This window comes from Wasmannia auropunctata, unplaced genomic scaffold (assembly GCF_000956235.1).
Source record: "Wasmannia auropunctata unplaced genomic scaffold, wasmannia.A_1.0 LD336055.1, whole genome shotgun sequence".
Classification (NCBI taxonomy): Eukaryota; Metazoa; Arthropoda; class Insecta; order Hymenoptera; family Formicidae; genus Wasmannia; species Wasmannia auropunctata.
Window position 1 is genome coordinate 1,472,490 of NW_012026835.1, and position 17,008 is coordinate 1,489,497.

Below are 17,008 nucleotides of genomic sequence, written 5' to 3' on the forward strand. Positions count from 1 at the left end.
AGAAGCGGAACACTTATTATCTACTACGTAGCATCATGTAATTTCATACATTATAAAATCTCTACTATATTACTTGATGCAATATGCTGGAATTAATAAGCACCATCCATGGAAATAAACGAAAATATTTTATATGAGTACCTTTTATTAATTTATCTGATAAGTACATTTCTTATCCTTATCGAAAGAACATTTTTGAATAATTTTCTAGATGGAGGAAAAGGATCGAGAGATTTCGTGGGGAAAAAATTTAATTTTACGTAACTCATTGCGGGTATTGTATATTGCGGGGATAATATACGAAACATTGTTACGGAACACAAAAATAAAATCGGCCGACGCGATTCTTCATGGAAACGCAATGAAATTTTACATGTGGCTACACAATCTTTGAATTGTTTATAACGTAGAACATTTCGACAGAAATGTTTTTGTGCAAAACTACGATGCTATAAAATGCATTACTACTTTCGCAGATGTTGAAATGTTTTGACTCTACATCTACAGTCCAATCATCAAAGTTTAAGGTTTCTCTGCCAGCCATATATCCGAGGTGCAATCTCCACCAGGATATCTATACGCAAAAATTAACAAATGATGGAATCGTTACGGGAGGTAACAGTATAACACAGCCTCTATGTCTAAGGCAGAAATTAATTGGATCAAAAGAAATTGGCCATAATTTGATTTGTGAAATTAAACATGCTTAATCTTGTCGAAATTAGTGATTAGAATTGTATTAAAAAGAGCTGAAAAGATTATGAGTTCATCTCTGTGAACAAGATAAAGTCCGAAATTAATTTTTTATTTCATTTAATTCGTTTATTCCTTTAGAAATTTATTCTCCTTTTCGAGGAGAATAAATAACTATAGGAATCTTTCTTTTATTGAGACAATAAATTACAAGGTATTTCTCACCTCATCTCGTGCGCCAGTAAAATGTCGCTCTTATCGGCGCCGAAATCAACGAGAAATCGATGGTCGAGCCTCATTCCGCCCTTCTCGACGTCAATATCGAGCTTCACCATCGTTGATCCATATCTAAATAATGCGCCCAACATTATAGCGTATATATGAGAGTAGAGATTCTAAAAACTCTGTTTTATTTTGTAGAAAGAGAAGGAGAGAAGGAGACGTAACAGAAGAGGAAACTGTTATACTTACTTGAGGAGATCGGGATAAAATTGTTTGTCCCATGGTTTAAAGATCGACGTAGTCACATACAAACGACGTCCGTCCAAACTTAACTGCAACATTTGCGGCGCGCCATACAATCTACGTCCCTTCACGTAGACTGGGTCGGGCTGACTGCTCATTTCCTCGTCTCGCGTCACACGCACCTGCGAATCGCTCAGTATCGATCCTCCTAGGAAGACTTGACCCGTCAATTTCGGGTTTTTTGTATCAGAAATGTCATATTGTCTAACGTCGCCGTGCAACCAATTGGACAGGTATAGATATTTGTCATCGAGACTTAGGAGAATGTCGGTGATCATACCTAAGAAGCAAAGGAAGGCTTTCAACGTGTGCAAAAAAAAAAACCTGCGATGTCAACAATCATCAGCATCGATTGAGAGTTTCTGCTGGCATTTCATATATCGCAGAACTTGTTGAAAAGTTTTGAAGAGAAGCGATACTTCGTGTAATACCTGACATCAGGGGCATGATCCATCCCTCGACTCTTTTCGGTGGTATCTGAATCACCTTTTCGGCCTTCCACGAGTTGTTCTCCATCTTATAAAATCGATAAATATTCGACGTTACCGCGCAGCCCACGAATCCTTCGGCTGCTAATGGATCATGAAGGAATCTTATTTCCAAAGGTGCGATTCCGTCATCTCCCAGATCGATGGTCTGTTTCAGCTTTCGTTCGTTCCACGAGTAAATGTTCAAGTTTCTGCCATAGATCTCTGCAAATTATCAATCAATTATATCATTTGATAATTTGATATTGCTGATTATCGTTACTTGATGTTTTCCCGTGATAAAATTGATCCTCGGATATAAGTATATTTACTGGGATCATAAACGTCCTTTGGGATAAATCCCTTCTTAAAGACTCTGGGTGCACCCCATTCCGTAGAGATGAGCGTATCGTGATACGGTTGATACCAAAAATCGTATCCGAAAGCTGCTTTCTCGTGGCCCTTGGTCCATGTGCCTTTCGCTCGTAGAGTCTCTGCGTCGATGCAGAAAAATTCACCCAATCCATCGCCATTAAGATTTCCCATGGTGGAGATCATTATCTCGCCAGTTGGCAGGCAATGAGAAGTGTGCGGCGTAGATATCCCGTGCTTGTGCATTTCTTCCGGTTCCAGAACCTCACGAAGATTATTTAGATCAATTAGATTACTACTTTTTTTTTCGAGCGAGAAATGCGAGGAACGTCTTTTGTACAAATTGTTTTGTATCTCCGTATCTTATCTCACGTCATACGTTACATGTATGTATACATGTATATATATATATATATATGTAAAGAGAGAATGTCAGACGCACGATCTCGTATATAATTCATATGGTACCTTCTTGATTCTGGGCATTTTCTCGTTACTCGTATCAACCAGATACACCCGATCTGACATAAGACACGGCAATACCAGCGTATCACGTTTGCGGAGCGATCCATGACAGCTGCTACAAATATTCCAGCCGGAGTGATGTAACTCATCGCCAGCCGTTAGCATTCTTAATTTATGTATTATCTGCGTTTCGAATCCAAGTTTCGTTAGTTTCTCTCACGACATGTTCTCATGTTCATTATATATTTTCGTTTAATCTACAAACATCTTTAATACACAATACCTGACAATACGTAGGACTATCGGGATCCACATCCACTGTGCAGAGGACATCAGCCTTTTCGGGATCCGTATGTATACCGATGACGTAAAGCAGCTTCTCGCGCGGTCCCTCGAGCATCGCCGCTCTTGGACTCTTGTAACCCGGCCCGGAACACGCTACGACGAAGGTCAATTTGTCAAGCTGTTTAAAGTCTCACGCCATTTATTGCTTATATATTACTTATAGCTACAAGGATAGATATGATTAGATCTAGGATTTGTAGATCTAGAGCGCAGCTACAAAGGGGTCCAAGTCTCTGAGCCCCAACCTGCAGTCTCTATAAAATTTGTTTTATATAGACGCCATAACTTAGGCTAATTCGACGCTACGACGCGTTATATTTTACGAGTACTATTGCGGGCCGATTGATTACAAGTTATTATAACATTCACAGTTGCGATAGAATTGAATTGAATAATTAAGTACCTACCGCTTTCTTCTGCCATTGTCGGCGTGTCGACACGTCGTTTGAGGAGAGAAACCGAAGGATAGCGAAGAATACTGTTGCGCGAATCCTTTTAACTGACTTGGAACTCGCGACAAATTACATACCACGAAGTCATCTCATCCGGTTGAGATGATTGCAAACGAGAGAGGGGGAACCGCGTGTTGGGGGAACTCGTATACTTTGTCTCTTCGAGTAATCTTATGACTCTGGAGCTAATGTTGTGAAGGAATCACAACGTTTTATAACAGAGAGAGAGAGAGAGAGAGAGAGAGAGAGAAACGAGATTATCCACGATTAGAAACCTGCACGACACTTGATCACTTTGAGCATCATGTCAAACTCAGGGGTCAATTGATAATACTGCAATCAGAATTGATAGCGAGAAGATAATCAAAGTTGCAGCAAATTATTTTTCGTTGTCGTAGCGCGCAACGACACGTAAGTATTTTAAGCATAAACGTAAGTACAGTATTACAACACTACTGGTAGCCGCGTTATCAACGTCATGCTGATAGAGGAGACATCAACCGAAAGATAACGTAAAATAGCCGATACCACGCGGTACGTGTTAGGTAAACTAAATCTATACAAAAATCTATACCCGACTAAATATATTTTGTTGTAGAATAATGTTTTCTTTTGGCGATAAATAATAATTGTCCTGTGCGGTAAAAAGATATCTGAGATCGAGTTATTGTTGCAGCTTCTAGCTTGATAAGACTCAAAGAGTCAATCTCCAGTTATCTATAGAATCCTGATGATGAAGAACAGATATAGAAGCTGCCGTCTTTGTCGAACTGTATATATATACATACATAAAGTTTTAATTCAGAGTTAAGGCCGAAGAATTAATTCATAAGTGTTGAGAGAGTGTGCAGAATGCTAGAGCTTCGTGCGTATTTCGATTACGCGTTAGGCTCGTCTAAATTCTCTTGGTGAATAACGCGGCAACCAGCCTCATATTCAACAATTATACAATTATACGGGGCACAATTATATAGAGCAAACACATATATTATAGAGATACAATGTTACACATAAATGATTTATTGGCATCTTTGTCTCCAAGGAGTTATAAAAATAATTACGTACAATTATACAAATAAGATCTCTGCGAGAGAAGATTGCACCTCTCACGCGTATACGTGCCTGCGTATATACGTGTGTGGATGTGTGCGCACGCAGCAAGTAAAAATCAAGTAAAAGTACGTACAAATATAAGTGATGAAGCGAGTACGTCGAATCGCGTATCGTTACGCTGATCCGATTATGTTTGATAACGCGCAAACGTAAAAGTATTGTATAACGGATTATAATTCTTCATGCGCGTGTCATAAATCGTAAATCGTTGTGACCCGCGTGTATTAATCCGCGCGTTATACGTATATAAATATATATGTCAGTAGATACACAAAGCGTCCCAGACTCACGTGTGACAAGACATTTATATATTATATGTGTATATTTTAACAACTTTAAAAGAACTTGCTCTCGGTAAGTTTTCCAAACGAATCTGCAAATGAATCTCTTCTAACTGCGATGAGATTTTCTTTCCGATCGTGACACGTATGTACATCACGCGCATTCACGAGCAGCATCCGGAGCTTTTTGTAAAAAGAAATTTCCTCCGCAGATTTATGTATTATCGGTGAAGATATTTCGCGAATCTGGAACAGTCTGTACAATCTGTGTACTATAACAGTTAAGTGAATACAATTGACACGTATATATGTATACTTCCATTTGACATTTGAAATAACGTTTGGCGATAGCCGACGAACAGTAAGAATAATATAAGTGTGATAACGTTCTACACACAGTGAAAATACTCACACACAAGTAATATTAAACGCTTAAATTCAATTCAATTAAGTTTAACAAGTTCATCCGCGATTTTTTTGTAATCGCGTTTGTAACAATATTGTTTGCGTGATAGATGATATTACTCGATCACAGCCATGTTCTATATTTCAAATTTGCTTCGGAAGCTGAAACTGCAATGAAATCACTGCATGTCTCGCGTAAGCGCGTCCCTGTGTGATCGCGAATTTGTTAATTGGCCCCGATCTTGAACATCTGGTTTACTAATCGACTGATAAGTCTATTAAGCTGATCGACTTGTCGTATAGTTATTCACTAAAAATAGACTTTATTTTCTAATAATAAGATATGTTCCACGCTAGGTGTGCATTTTCGCAGTAAATTCGATTCGCTCGCCAACAAATGATTGTCTTATCAATTACGTACGAAAAATTAATTCCTCCTTATTCTTCGCGGGTACGATTGGATGTATTAATCAATCAATTATATATATATATATATATATAAGTTGAATGTACATACTAAATTAACCGAGCCAAGCAACTTAATGGAAAAAGAAATTGTAGCGTATAGTTTAGACGAATACTTGGTATTTTTAAAAAAATTGAAATGTTCACGTTTAAAAAAAATAATTTCTCATTAAGAGATCGCAATTAAACATATCATAATTTGATGTGGTACACATCAATCTAATTCAATCGACCTCCCGCATCTTTTTACGTCCGAATATTACGAGTTATCGATGATGGTGCAATACGATGAACCGTTGTTTTCCAATTCTTTTCGCTGCCGCTGGTTTTCCGCTTGACGTTCGCTTTGGTCTCCGTTGTTTCTCGCCGAGTATCGCACACATCAAGAGATTCTCCCGATGGAGCGCGACCAGCCGTAGCAGGCGATTCCGCGCAATTCCCGTTTGCGCGGCGATGTCATCGAAGCCGCTGTCAAGTTGATCCATGTGACCGCTAATGTTAGCGATCATGTCAAGGAGCAGGCTGTCCCGCCTGCGCGTCTCTAGCGCGAGCTTCCTGCTAAGCAGGAAAGTCGTCAGGCCGACGATCGTCAGCACCGTTAATCCCAGTAAGCTTCTCTGCATCGATGGCAACCAGGTCATTTCCACACACGAAGAATATCTAAATATTCTCGCCCTCTCATCGCATCGCCATCCGGTGTCTTTGGTTTCGAGAAGAGATTCAAAGGGGATCTAATAAATGGTCCCCCTTGTGTGACAGAAAGGACAAAAACGTTGGACCTGACTATTTTATTTGATCACTAGCTATTATACTCTTCTCTTTGCGTAACGTGCAAATTAGACAAAGGAAAAGCTGTGAGTTAATTTGATGACGGAAGTTATTGTTAGAAGCTCGCATGGATGTTTTAAGATATTTCCGTTCAGTAATTTGTCATTATCCATTTTACGAGAGATGAATCAGCTCGTTATCATAATATCGATAATATAGAATACCGATAGCAGAGATATTTATTTCGATATTTTTGGACAAACTGGATGGACAGTTTCTCTATATTTTTTTCCCATAAATCCGCTGGACGATATCTTCCACGTTAATCAAAACTCGGTCAAATCAACTGAGATACGGATACGAATGATATTGACTGCAGCCAGATAACTGACGTGCGTTTTTCGTTAGCATCGGGCAAACTGAAAGTTATTTTTTCTCCGTCTCCCTTTCTCTCTCTCTCGTGCACGCACTCTCTTTTTCTGTGAGGATGCTTTCGGTTTCTTTTTCCGGCACGAATGCCTACAGTTTTTATCTATTATTAAAGGTGAGGCGCGGTTGTACGCACGGCTGTGTTTCGGCATACCACCCGTTTTGCTGCTGCCTATAAACGACTGGCCGATCAAACAACCGAAATTTTTCAAAACTTTTCTGGTTAAATTTTCCTTCCATCACGTCAAATCTATGCATACAGCTGCGACAAAATTTTTGTGTTCCATCGATTTCCCGCGAACAATTATCCATAATATTGTATCATATTTGCATCATGATGCTCATTAAATGTGAGCGAATCTTGGAATATCAATGAAATTATGCAAGACGCAATCATATAGAAAGATTGAAATTAACTCTGTGAATTGTGATCACGTAGTGATCCAGTGATTTTTTTATATTATTCAGCTTTGAGTGTGGCAAGCATTCGAGTCAAGATGTGCAAAAAGAATAAAAGTCAATTCCCCTGGAATCACAATAAATTGTGACAGCTCCTTATTTAAGATATAATTAATTAATTAGAATCCGTAGAAACGTCTGACCTACTGTTTGTTATAAATCTCTTGCTTTGGATTTTCGTTGATATCTCCGATATACACGATGAAAATTTCTTGTTCTGTAGCCCTCAGTTTGTCACGTAGCAATCTTTGACGTGTCGATCGTGTGTTAACGCTTCTCTATAATGGTCCATCATTCGAAGGTACTGACGATCATATTACATGATGAAATGTCATCCGCTTGTAAAATCGCCATGATCGATCGTGAGAAATCACTGTGAGGATGCCGCCGCAAGTGTATCGGTACTTGAACTTGTTGAACGTTGCGAGGTCGGATCGAGGACACTCGGTATTCGCGACAACACTCGCTCCAGTCGCTCCACGTGTAGGCGCGGCCATCCTATCTGCGAGGACACGCGGCCATCCCCGAGCAACCCCGATCAACATCTTCAGGGACGTAACTTTCCCTCCAACGTCCACGGGGCTGATTTTGAAGCGCTGACTCGCGTAGCGAGTTAAAACATCTGTCGTGCTCTTCGATATCAGCTTTCATTCGTTGACTTGGATTGTCAAAATTTTGAGAAACAACATTGAAAAATCTATTATAAAAATAGCGATAAAATTAAAGATAAATTTCTATATTCTTTCTCATCGTAGAGCAAAATTTACATGACCAATTTGTTCCGTTGAAACGATACGAAGAGCACTCAATCTCCGTTTCCAGTTTCCTGACCAGAGACTCTATAGAGAGACAAATATAATCAACGTCTCGTCACAGATGCCGGGAATGATACTGAGAGATCGGAAACAATCGCGACTTTTGTGGCATGGTGACAGCAGGATAGTTGGCGCATGCGTCTATTAATCAATAAGACACCCCCTTGTCGTGAGCCGTAACCGCGCGGTCGTCAGATGACTTAATTGGAAACACATCATTGGTGACACAGCTAATGGAAATTCTTCCAGAATGAAGATTATCGAGAGATTTCTCAGGTTGATCTACACTCAGCTCGCTTATCACTGACTAAAATAATTACGAATCGCGATTCCGATCATTTGGTTTTCTCTGGCGCAACGTCGAGTGATAGCGGTGCTTCTCTCAACGAGACTTCGGTATATCTTCGAGAAGGAAGAAACCTAGAGAATTAAATTAAAAATTGAGATTATATATTAAAAAAAACAAAAAAAAACCGTCAACATTGTCATAAGTCTAAGAGTATATTTTATGCACGCGTAATAATGCGAGTTTTATCTCGGATTGTATATATATGTTATACACGAACAGAATAATCCTTAATTTATAAAATATATATATAAAGCTAGCCAACATTTGATGATAGTGTGTTATAATGTAGAAGGCAGCTCTATTTGAAGCTGTTTTCTCCTTAACTGATCGGAAAACTACACACACATACGCACGTGCGCGCGTGCATGTATATATACATATATATACATAAACGTAAATATATAAGTTGTATCGGAATATATAGTATATCGTACCTTTTCATCATTGGCGTAATATGATCGGGATCTACGTCCTCGAGATTCACACCGAAGACGAAACTCGCGATAGTGCCAACGACGACAACGATTACCGCTCCTATCAAGTTATAGTACATAAAGGATATTTGAAAGAGTATCATAGGTTCCTCGGCAGAATCCGTCCAAGTAGGCGTTGTCGCGGTCGAAGAAGTCTGATTCAACGGGTATGGACAACCGTCCACCGATGTGGGTAAGGAATCGTATTTAATTCTGTTATGTACGGTGTGCCATTGAGCGCCTCCAACTAGCCAAAGCATGCTGATCAGGCCAACGCAACCGCCGAACAACGCGCCTTTCGCGTTCGCCCAGGGCACTAGCACTCCTAACACAAACAGGCCCAGCGAGGGTCCATCGGTCACGCCACGCATACTTACACCTATTTGAAAGACCGATCCTAGTCGCTCGACTAGAAACACCAGACCAACTGAAATTGCACCGGTTATCACGACGATGCCCTGAGAGAGAAACATCAATTATATATCAATTAATAAAAAAATTAATTAAATTAACAACATCGTAAATCCTCAAGCTTTTAAAAAGACTAAAGCAAAAAATTCTATTAATTGCAACTAAAAAGACTAGAGCAAGAAATTCTATTAATTGACAATTAGCATCGCATATCGCTCACTTTCATAATGTTGGCGGCCATAGCTTCTTTTTTGGGGCTATCCGGAATCCATCGCTTTATAAAATCCTCGTAAATGGTACCGGACACGGTGTTCAAGCTGGCGCTCATAGTCGCGAGCGCGGCACTCACTAGGCCCGCTAAGAATAATCCCGGAAGCCCTGGCAGATGCCCAGCAACGTCCATCACGTAGTATGGTAGAGTCTGGTCGGTGCGACTTATCGACTGCTCGAATGAAAAGCTAGATTTACAATTTTCCACGATATCCACGATAATTATCATAATTGCGCGTACACAAAACGTTAATAAAAAATAGATGTCGACAAATTAAACACTTAAATCTCGTCCCTTAAACATTTATTTAAATATCTTTCATTTTTGGCGCAATTTGTAAATAATCATAATACCGCCGTTATACCTTGGTCAGGAAAGGATCGCAATCATGATATTTGGCAAACATGATTAATCCGGTAAAGACGCAGATCAGTTTGACAATTATCAGTCCTACCGCAGTAATCGCAATGCCGCTATATATGCCGCAGTAAAAAAGAAGAGATCGAGCGTGATTAGCAATATATTACTCCCATTTCTACTTATTGTTAGTTTTTATCCTCTAAATCCTCTAAAGCCCGCTTTAATTCTTTAAAGACGTGTGCTTACAATTTGCAGCAGGAGTAGATTGAAAGAGCCGATACTTACTGTTTGGCATCGATTTCTCTAGGCACTGACAGAAATCGCTGCACCGTACCTGGATGAATGCCGATATTTGCGAGCCATATTACCGTCATACCTATAGCCATACTCCAAAAAGTGTTCCTCGCGAACGGACTCGGATTCATACTGATGAAGAAATGTAATATATTAATAATACGTATAATAATAAAATGTAAATAATATAAAATGAAAAGAAAATCGAGGACTTTGTTTTTATCTTACTCAAAGAAAATGAGATGACCGCCTTCGCCGGAAATCCTCCACACTTCCTCTACGCTGCCAACAGAAAGTATCCCCAGCACAAGAACCGCAAAGAGCCCACCGACGGTTACGGAAAATTGTATTGTGTCCGACCATACCACTGCCTTTAGACCGCCCTATGAAAAGCGTACGAAAAAACAAGTTTAAAGTTTTAAAATTCAGAAACTTAATTGTTACTACACGACGAGAGAGAACTTGCACGATCGATGAGTTACAGATTCTATATATAAATCCTCAAGTTTTATGTGATGTCACAAGGATAAATGTGTGTGTGTGTGTGTGTGTGTGTGTGTGACTCGCGCGTTATAAAATCTGTTTTTATTCTACTCTAAAATTCTAAAACTCTCTTGACATTCAACTAACGTTTCCTGTAGCGTTCGCTATAGCCCCTTACGCCTAACATTGATTTATCAATGCTTACATATGCTTACAATTAGATATGGCAAAATAATTTTGACTTTTTAATTTCGGAGATATTAATGTCCGTAAGACAATAAGATTGTTTTTTTCCGCATCATCATTTGCGTACTTACAATGCTGGTATAAATGATGCACACGATACAGAGCACCGGCGTTATCGTGTGTACGCTCAGATTGCTAACTTGCGCGAAAGCGATGGCAGGTACATAGATAACAATAGGCAAGTACATGAAGAGCGAGATGGTAAATAGCATCGAAGAGAGGATTCTGATCGGTCTGGTAAATCGGATCTCCAGATATTCAAAAGTACTGGTTAGCTGCAACTTGTAGAACACCGGCAGGAAAATGTAACAGGTGATCAGGGCAGTAAAGATCGATGTGAACACGCACACGGCATACTGGGTGCCGTAATGAAAAACCTCCGTGGGAATGCCCAACAAGCTGATACCCGAGATGTGGCTAAACAGAGTAAGTCTGCGTCATTAGTTGGTATACTTGATACTTGTATATGAAGCGAAATATCTGGAAAAATGTACAGTCAAGATTAAGAGAAAATCAGACAGTATGGAGCAGCAGTGTGGTGCGAGAGATTTGAAAAACTTTTTTGGCGTTTCAACAATCAATCACTTTTAATGTTTAACGTGCTCGTTTAGCTCTGAAAAGGGAGTCACTGACCTAGCGATGATGCTCATCGCGACGGGAAAGCATCCCATCCGTTTACCGCCCAGGAAATACTCCGTTGTGCTGTCTTGCTTGCTGAAGAAGCCAAAGTATACGCCGATGAGAATGCTGACGAGCAGCAGCAGAATGAAGAGCGCGTAATCGAGCCATCCGAACATGAAGCGATCCAAATTCTCCATTTGACTAAATGTGATGTCGGTGGCGAGGAGATTCTTCATCGCTTTTCCCTCGTCTCGTGTCGTCTCGTCTCGAGACAGCAAACGATCAACGATCAAGTTTTCTACGAGTATCCCGATCGGATAGTGCGACACGCACATACATATAGTGTACGGAGCTCTTCCCGTCTTCCTTTGCGCCCGTTACCCCTGGTCCGTTTCAGCTGGTGCAAAAGCGAGGAACAAAACGCAATCTGGCACTGCTGACTTGCAAATATGCTGACATATGTATGTTATAATTCCACGGTGAAAGAGCGAGACAGAGAGAGAGAGTAATTTATAACCCGCACGTATGTGATAACGCATGCACGAGATCTGATGACGAAACTGATATTTACTTGATATCTTGATTAATAGCTTTGGAGTAATCTGGAGTAAACGAAAAGTGAAGACGTGGGAAAACGAGAGAGTGATGAACTATACTCACAATCGGTCATATCATGTCAGATTTATTAAACCTGACGCGGAATTGAAAGGAAGGAATCGGCGCAAAAGATTAGAAGGATTTAGCTGTTCTCAATGTGTGTGTAGCGGCTTAATTAAATTTATTACAGCTGATCGCAGATGTACATCTCAATTTTAATATAGAGTAGTAAAATAATGTAAATCCCAAGTGCAGCTTACATGATGCAATCGTGTAATCATGGCTTGTTCGCGATGGATTATACGTTTTCTTAAATCTATCGAGATTTTCGTTAAAAACACGCAACAACAAGGTTGCGACGCAATTATAATAATTTAATTGCGTGATCCTCCAATTGCCATTACTGCCGCGATCCTCCGATCCTTTCGATACTATTTACACAATTACATATATACAAGCGTTACGTTTCTACGGAATTTTCCACGAGAAAACGAGAAAAGGAAAGAATTTTGGAATGTTTAAACTCCATATATCTCCATATTTCAAACCTCTTTTTGTTAAATTCTGAATCTAAACGCTCTTTGGAGAAGATAATGACTCGGACGCCTGAGCTATATATCACCGTAGAAAGTAAATATACACTGACCACAGCAAGACTCGCGATAAGAGAAACCCAGAGATTCGGCTCGACGACGCTGAAGAGAGCAGTCCGAATCGAAGACCGACGCTTCTCCGGAGATGTGCTCGCAAACTGGAATTGTGAGGTGGAATCTGCGCGCATTGCCGTAGAGGAGCCTCCCACACATTGTCATCTCGCAAACCCAACAATAGGATGTACTGACCGTTCCAGTTAACGCCCAGTTTCGCTCGTAGTCCTAACGTCGAGGGTGCCTCGATGGTGCGAGGAACGCAATTTCTCGGCCAGGTAGTGAGCGGCACGCCGAGCTGCTGATCGGCGCTACAACGATGAGATATCGCGGCGTCTCCAGGAATCAAAATGCTCTCGGCAATGTGCAGATCTAGCTCTGTGGTACCGGTAAGGGTACTCCAGATAGGAAAAGGCTTTCTGGTAGTGGCTTTCTCGTCGTTTGTCTGATGACCACGCAGCATTGCCGCGAATCTCGATTCAACTATGGACTGTTCGTCGCGCAAGAGCCGCGTATAAACGCCACCAGTAAGCGATCTTTCCTGTCTTTGAACCTTTTTATCTATTGTAACAGACCATTTCTTGCCTTTTAGTCCGTTTGCCGAATTGACATACAATTTGTTTCGATGGAGATCTATGCTTTGTAAAGTATGAATAGCTGCCAGCGAATTGGTAACACTCCTTTTAAACAAGAGCTTCGTGGAACGTACGTTGAGTAAGTGGCCGAGGAAAGTTTCTCGATCGATTTGTTCGTGACGTCTTTGTCTTCCAGCTCGTTGGATGTAACTTCCAGCCGCAGTTATCGCATATAGAAACGTTGAACATTGTGGGTCGTCGTAGTAGTCCCAACGACCGGTCCACAATCTATCTCCTGAGTGTATTTGAAATTGACGTCTGGACCAGATACCGCCCTCGGAGCTTTCGCATCTTTCGCTGTGCCAGTAACCTCCGATCAATGCGGGTAGAGCTGCCGTTTGATGGAGAAGAGGTGGACTGAACTCGGTGCTCCGAGACACGCCATTGCATATCGGGCAATCGCTCGCCTGTAACGTCAATAATTTTTTAATAATGCTCTCATTTCAGTTCAGGCTCTTACGAGCGGACCTTACAAATCCTCTTTGTGATATTGTCAAATATACGCGAACACGTACGGTAAAAGTAAATGTATGTATGATGATATAGCAATTACGCGTACTGCGCATAATCGCATCATTTATCGCAAGAATCTGCACTTTTCTCATTGTAAAAACAGGATTACGTTCTATCGTTCTTCAAAGATATTCGGTATGAATTGTATATAAATTCTATTTGAGATGGTATTGTCTGATGTGTATAGACGATAGACAAATGACAAATTCAAAAGAATATGTATACAAACGTACCGTGTCGGCGCGAACCATCGCCGTGGACTGTAAGGAAGTCGGTTTGTAATTCCAGCGAGAATGAACATTGGGTGTGGGGCTGGCTAAAAGAAGTTGAAATTGTGGAAGCTTGTGATAGCGGTCATTGTTGGACGATATCTTCTGCTGCACTCTCAGTAGCTTCAATTCGGTAAATTCGATCCCGAAAGGCTCCAAACAATTCATACCGAACCGCTTCTTCGTAGACGAGTGAACTTGCAGAGAATTGTAAATCGGGCCTTGCCAGAGCCCCGGCGTCGCTGAATGTTCCCGTGGCTGCTCATAAACCACTTCGGGAACGTAAGGTCGCCATTTCGGCTGGGGACCGCAAGTCAGGTTCAATCTATGCCCAAACTTGTGAGCGACCTGTGAAATCAATTTTCAGTATACATACAGCCACAAATGTGGATTTTATTTTTTGCATATTTTAACATTTCTATTTGACTACATTTTGCATATATATATATATATATATATATATATATATATATATATTCGTTCATCACGATTAATCTTTTTTTGACAATCAATCTTTTATTCATAAAAGTTTTATTTTACGCTCGCGAATTGATCTAATCGATTTGAAAGTACCTGTCGATTCAAAGGTACAATATTAATGGCATCCACGTGAAGTCTCGTTTCGGTAGCGCCTGAAACAATGGCGGATGATCCCAGCAACTTGATGGAACCGCGAATTGTAACGGTATGCGTCGCTATGCTGCACGACTCTTCAGCATAATGATAACGCAGCAGAAGAAATGTACCGTTCTTAAAAAATGTATATTTTCTAATTATATACTCCGGACCGGCTCGCACTTCGCATCTGCCACAAAAAAAGAAATCATTATAATTTCCGCGTTTGAGTCAAATCATTTATAATGACACGGTATGTGAAAGAAAGGACAATTACTCTTGAGACAGCCATGTAGAATATAATCTGGAAGGGCTATCGTCCACGATTGTCGCACGGTCCTGCTGTTCGATCTCCTTGATAGCCATTTCGCATTGCATCAACGAATTTACAACGAATTCTGGATCTCTGGCCAAAGCATGGCTCGTTTTTGCTATAAAAAAAAAACAGATGTAACAAATAATTCGGCAATATGACAAAGGTGAAAGATGAACAGATAGCGGGAAACATCTCTATAAATGTGTGTGTGTGTGCGTGAGAGAGAGAGAGAGAGAGAAGGAAAGAGGGGGGAGTGTGTGCGTGTTTCGAATAGAAACTCGCTGGTGTACACGATGAAGGACACGAGTCTGATAAAAAAAGAGAGCCACCCGCTGAGAATGATTTTAAGACTTGGAAGTCAAACAAGCATTGGGACGAAAGATGAATGTGTTCACCTATATTGAATTATGTTCAGGTAATGTTTATGTATTTTGTAGTGTTAAGCATCTTACAAACAGTATTTTTTTTGCTACAACTAACATGTCGCTATAACTAACTTGGTCTCTTATTGATAGAGAAAAAAAGATTCGGATCTTCTACTTCGACGCGATCATGCTTTCACGAGCGTGATTTTTTTCCATGAAAGATTAGACCTTGTTATCCGCGCACAGATTAATTAGACAATTTCGTAAGTAATACTAATGTGAAGAATCCGATCAATTAGGGGAGAGCGGGGAGAGGGGGAGGGAGAGAGAGAGAGAGAGAGAGAGAGAGAGAGAGAGAGAGAGAGACATCTCAAATATCGTAGTCAATTTATATTATTAAAAACGTAGTTTATATTATTACAAAAATACGCTGCATCTGTTCAGAGGTCTCACGTTATAAAAAGAAAATAGATAAATGCGACATTTAAGTAGAAAAATGTGAATACATTTATATATTTTTACAATTTTAGTGAATTTATGTGTGTATTATTTAATATGATTTTTTTTTAAATAGTGAATTTGAGTGTCGAAAAAGAGAATTCTCTTCTTTTTTTATTTAATTTGCTCATTATCATGATTTTTGGATTAATAAAAAGCAAAAACGAATAAATTGCTTGATTCATTTGGTAGACTAATAAAATTTCAAATTTCTTGTTGAAATTAAATTATGCATGATCTGTCAAGAGTCAATATATATAATATAAGATAATCAAGTGTTAGTCGTGTGTCGATCAAAGACACATAGTTTGCACAGATTAATTAATGTTAATTGATTGTAAGAAGAAATGATGCGAGAACCAACAGTTCGGTATGCTCTCACGACTATGTATTTAATATTCGATCGACGTGCAGCGGCTCTCGCGTCTTCGTCATTCCCCTTTTATTGTTTCTTTGCGATTGTTGCAATTGGTATTCCATGTCTGTGCGTTGGAACTTGGACAGCGATTGACTGAATGCAACGGTGCAGGATACGATTGATGACGCCAACGACGATGCAAACACCTTTGCAATATGTAGCGACCTTACAGACTTTTTTTGGTCGAAAAAATTTCTTTCAGCAAATTAAACAAGATTCTTTGCTTGGTATTAGATTCATCGCGTTTCTCTATTAAATTTCACTTTAAATAAAATTACAAATCGAATAGCTAATATTATATTTTGTCGTGACTTTTGTCACGCGTGATTTAAACAGCTTCTTAGATGAAACCACGTTACTACCGTTACATCTGTTACATTATATATATGCTGTTAGTATTGCGCACATTTTTAGTGGTGCACGTGTGACTCGTATGCTCCTGTCTCAGGCACATGTGTGCAACTTCCTCTTTCCCAAATACTTTAATGTGTACAATGTTCACCGTCGTGCTGTATATATATAAACTCTCTTTCTGTCTCCTACTTATTCATATATATATATATATATATATAT

The 17,008-nt window shown here is 39.9% G+C and overlaps 3 protein-coding genes across 5 annotated transcripts in view; all 3 read right to left on the reverse strand.

The window, feature by feature from the left end:
- Positions 1-127: 127 nt before the first annotated feature.
- LOC105450876 (selenium-binding protein 1-A) lies at positions 128-3,782 on the reverse strand. The gene is made up of 8 exons (XM_011690977.1): positions 3,275-3,782; positions 2,806-2,960; positions 2,526-2,705; positions 2,018-2,321; positions 1,650-1,910; positions 1,165-1,498; positions 919-1,041; positions 128-574 (listed from the first exon to the last, which is right to left on the reverse strand). Exons 1-8 carry the CDS (start codon positions 3,288-3,290, stop codon positions 523-525), a joined length of 1,425 nt encoding a protein of 474 aa, XP_011689279.1. The 5' UTR covers positions 3,291-3,782; the 3' UTR covers positions 128-522.
- Positions 3,783-4,323: 541 nt separating this feature from the next.
- LOC105450878 (sodium-coupled monocarboxylate transporter 1-like) lies at positions 4,324-12,252 on the reverse strand. Of its 2 annotated transcripts, XR_974505.1 has the most exons (9): positions 11,575-12,252; positions 11,013-11,358; positions 10,441-10,595; positions 10,204-10,344; positions 9,923-10,031; positions 9,508-9,729; positions 8,838-9,334; positions 7,387-8,474; positions 4,324-7,306 (listed from the first exon to the last, which is right to left on the reverse strand). XR_974505.1 is itself a non-coding variant. In XM_011690980.1 (8 exons), the coding sequence occupies exons 1-8, from the start codon at positions 11,895-11,897 to the stop codon at positions 8,390-8,392; spliced, it is 1,878 nt and encodes a 625-aa protein (XP_011689282.1). In that variant the 5' UTR covers positions 11,898-12,252; the 3' UTR covers positions 4,324-8,389. The 2 variants fall into 2 exon arrangements, 1 of the variants encoding a protein (XP_011689282.1); XM_011690980.1 differs by having other exon boundaries at positions 4,324-8,474.
- A 101-nt stretch (positions 12,253-12,353) lies between these two features.
- Positions 12,354-17,008, reverse strand: part of LOC105450877 (protein APCDD1-like) — a 6,198-nt gene continuing 1,543 nt past the window's right edge. For both annotated transcript variants that reach the window (XM_011690978.1, XM_011690979.1), the window contains exons 3-6: positions 15,116-15,269; positions 14,797-15,028; positions 14,188-14,571; positions 12,354-13,848 (exon numbers count right to left, since the gene is read on the reverse strand). In XM_011690978.1, the coding sequence (XP_011689280.1) occupies positions 12,778-13,848; positions 14,188-14,571; positions 14,797-15,028; positions 15,116-15,269 (1,841 nt within the window). In that variant the 3' untranslated portion in view covers positions 12,354-12,777. The remainder of the gene's footprint in view (positions 13,849-14,187; positions 14,572-14,796; positions 15,029-15,115; positions 15,270-17,008) is intronic.

Excerpts from the sequence above, each read along its gene's own strand:
- LOC105450876 (XM_011690977.1), bottom strand. Across the intron at positions 2,706-2,805 it reads ATAGTCCTACGTATTGTCAG|ATAATACATAAATTAAGAAT; the intron begins GTATTGTGTATT and ends TTCGAAACGCAG. Across the intron at positions 2,322-2,525 it reads AAATGCCCAGAATCAAGAAG|GTTCTGGAACCGGAAGAAAT; the intron begins GTACCATATGAA and ends AATCTTCGTGAG.
- LOC105450878 (XM_011690980.1), bottom strand. The coding sequence starts at position 11,897 with ATGTGCGTGTCGCACTATCCGATCGGGATACTCGTAGAAAACTTGATC. Across the intron at positions 11,359-11,574 it reads GCGATGAGCATCATCGCTAG|CCACATCTCGGGTATCAGCT; the intron begins GTCAGTGACTCC and ends TACTCTGTTTAG. Across the intron at positions 10,345-10,440 it reads GGTCATCTCATTTTCTTTGA|TATGAATCCGAGTCCGTTCG; the intron begins GTAAGATAAAAA and ends TTTCTTCATCAG.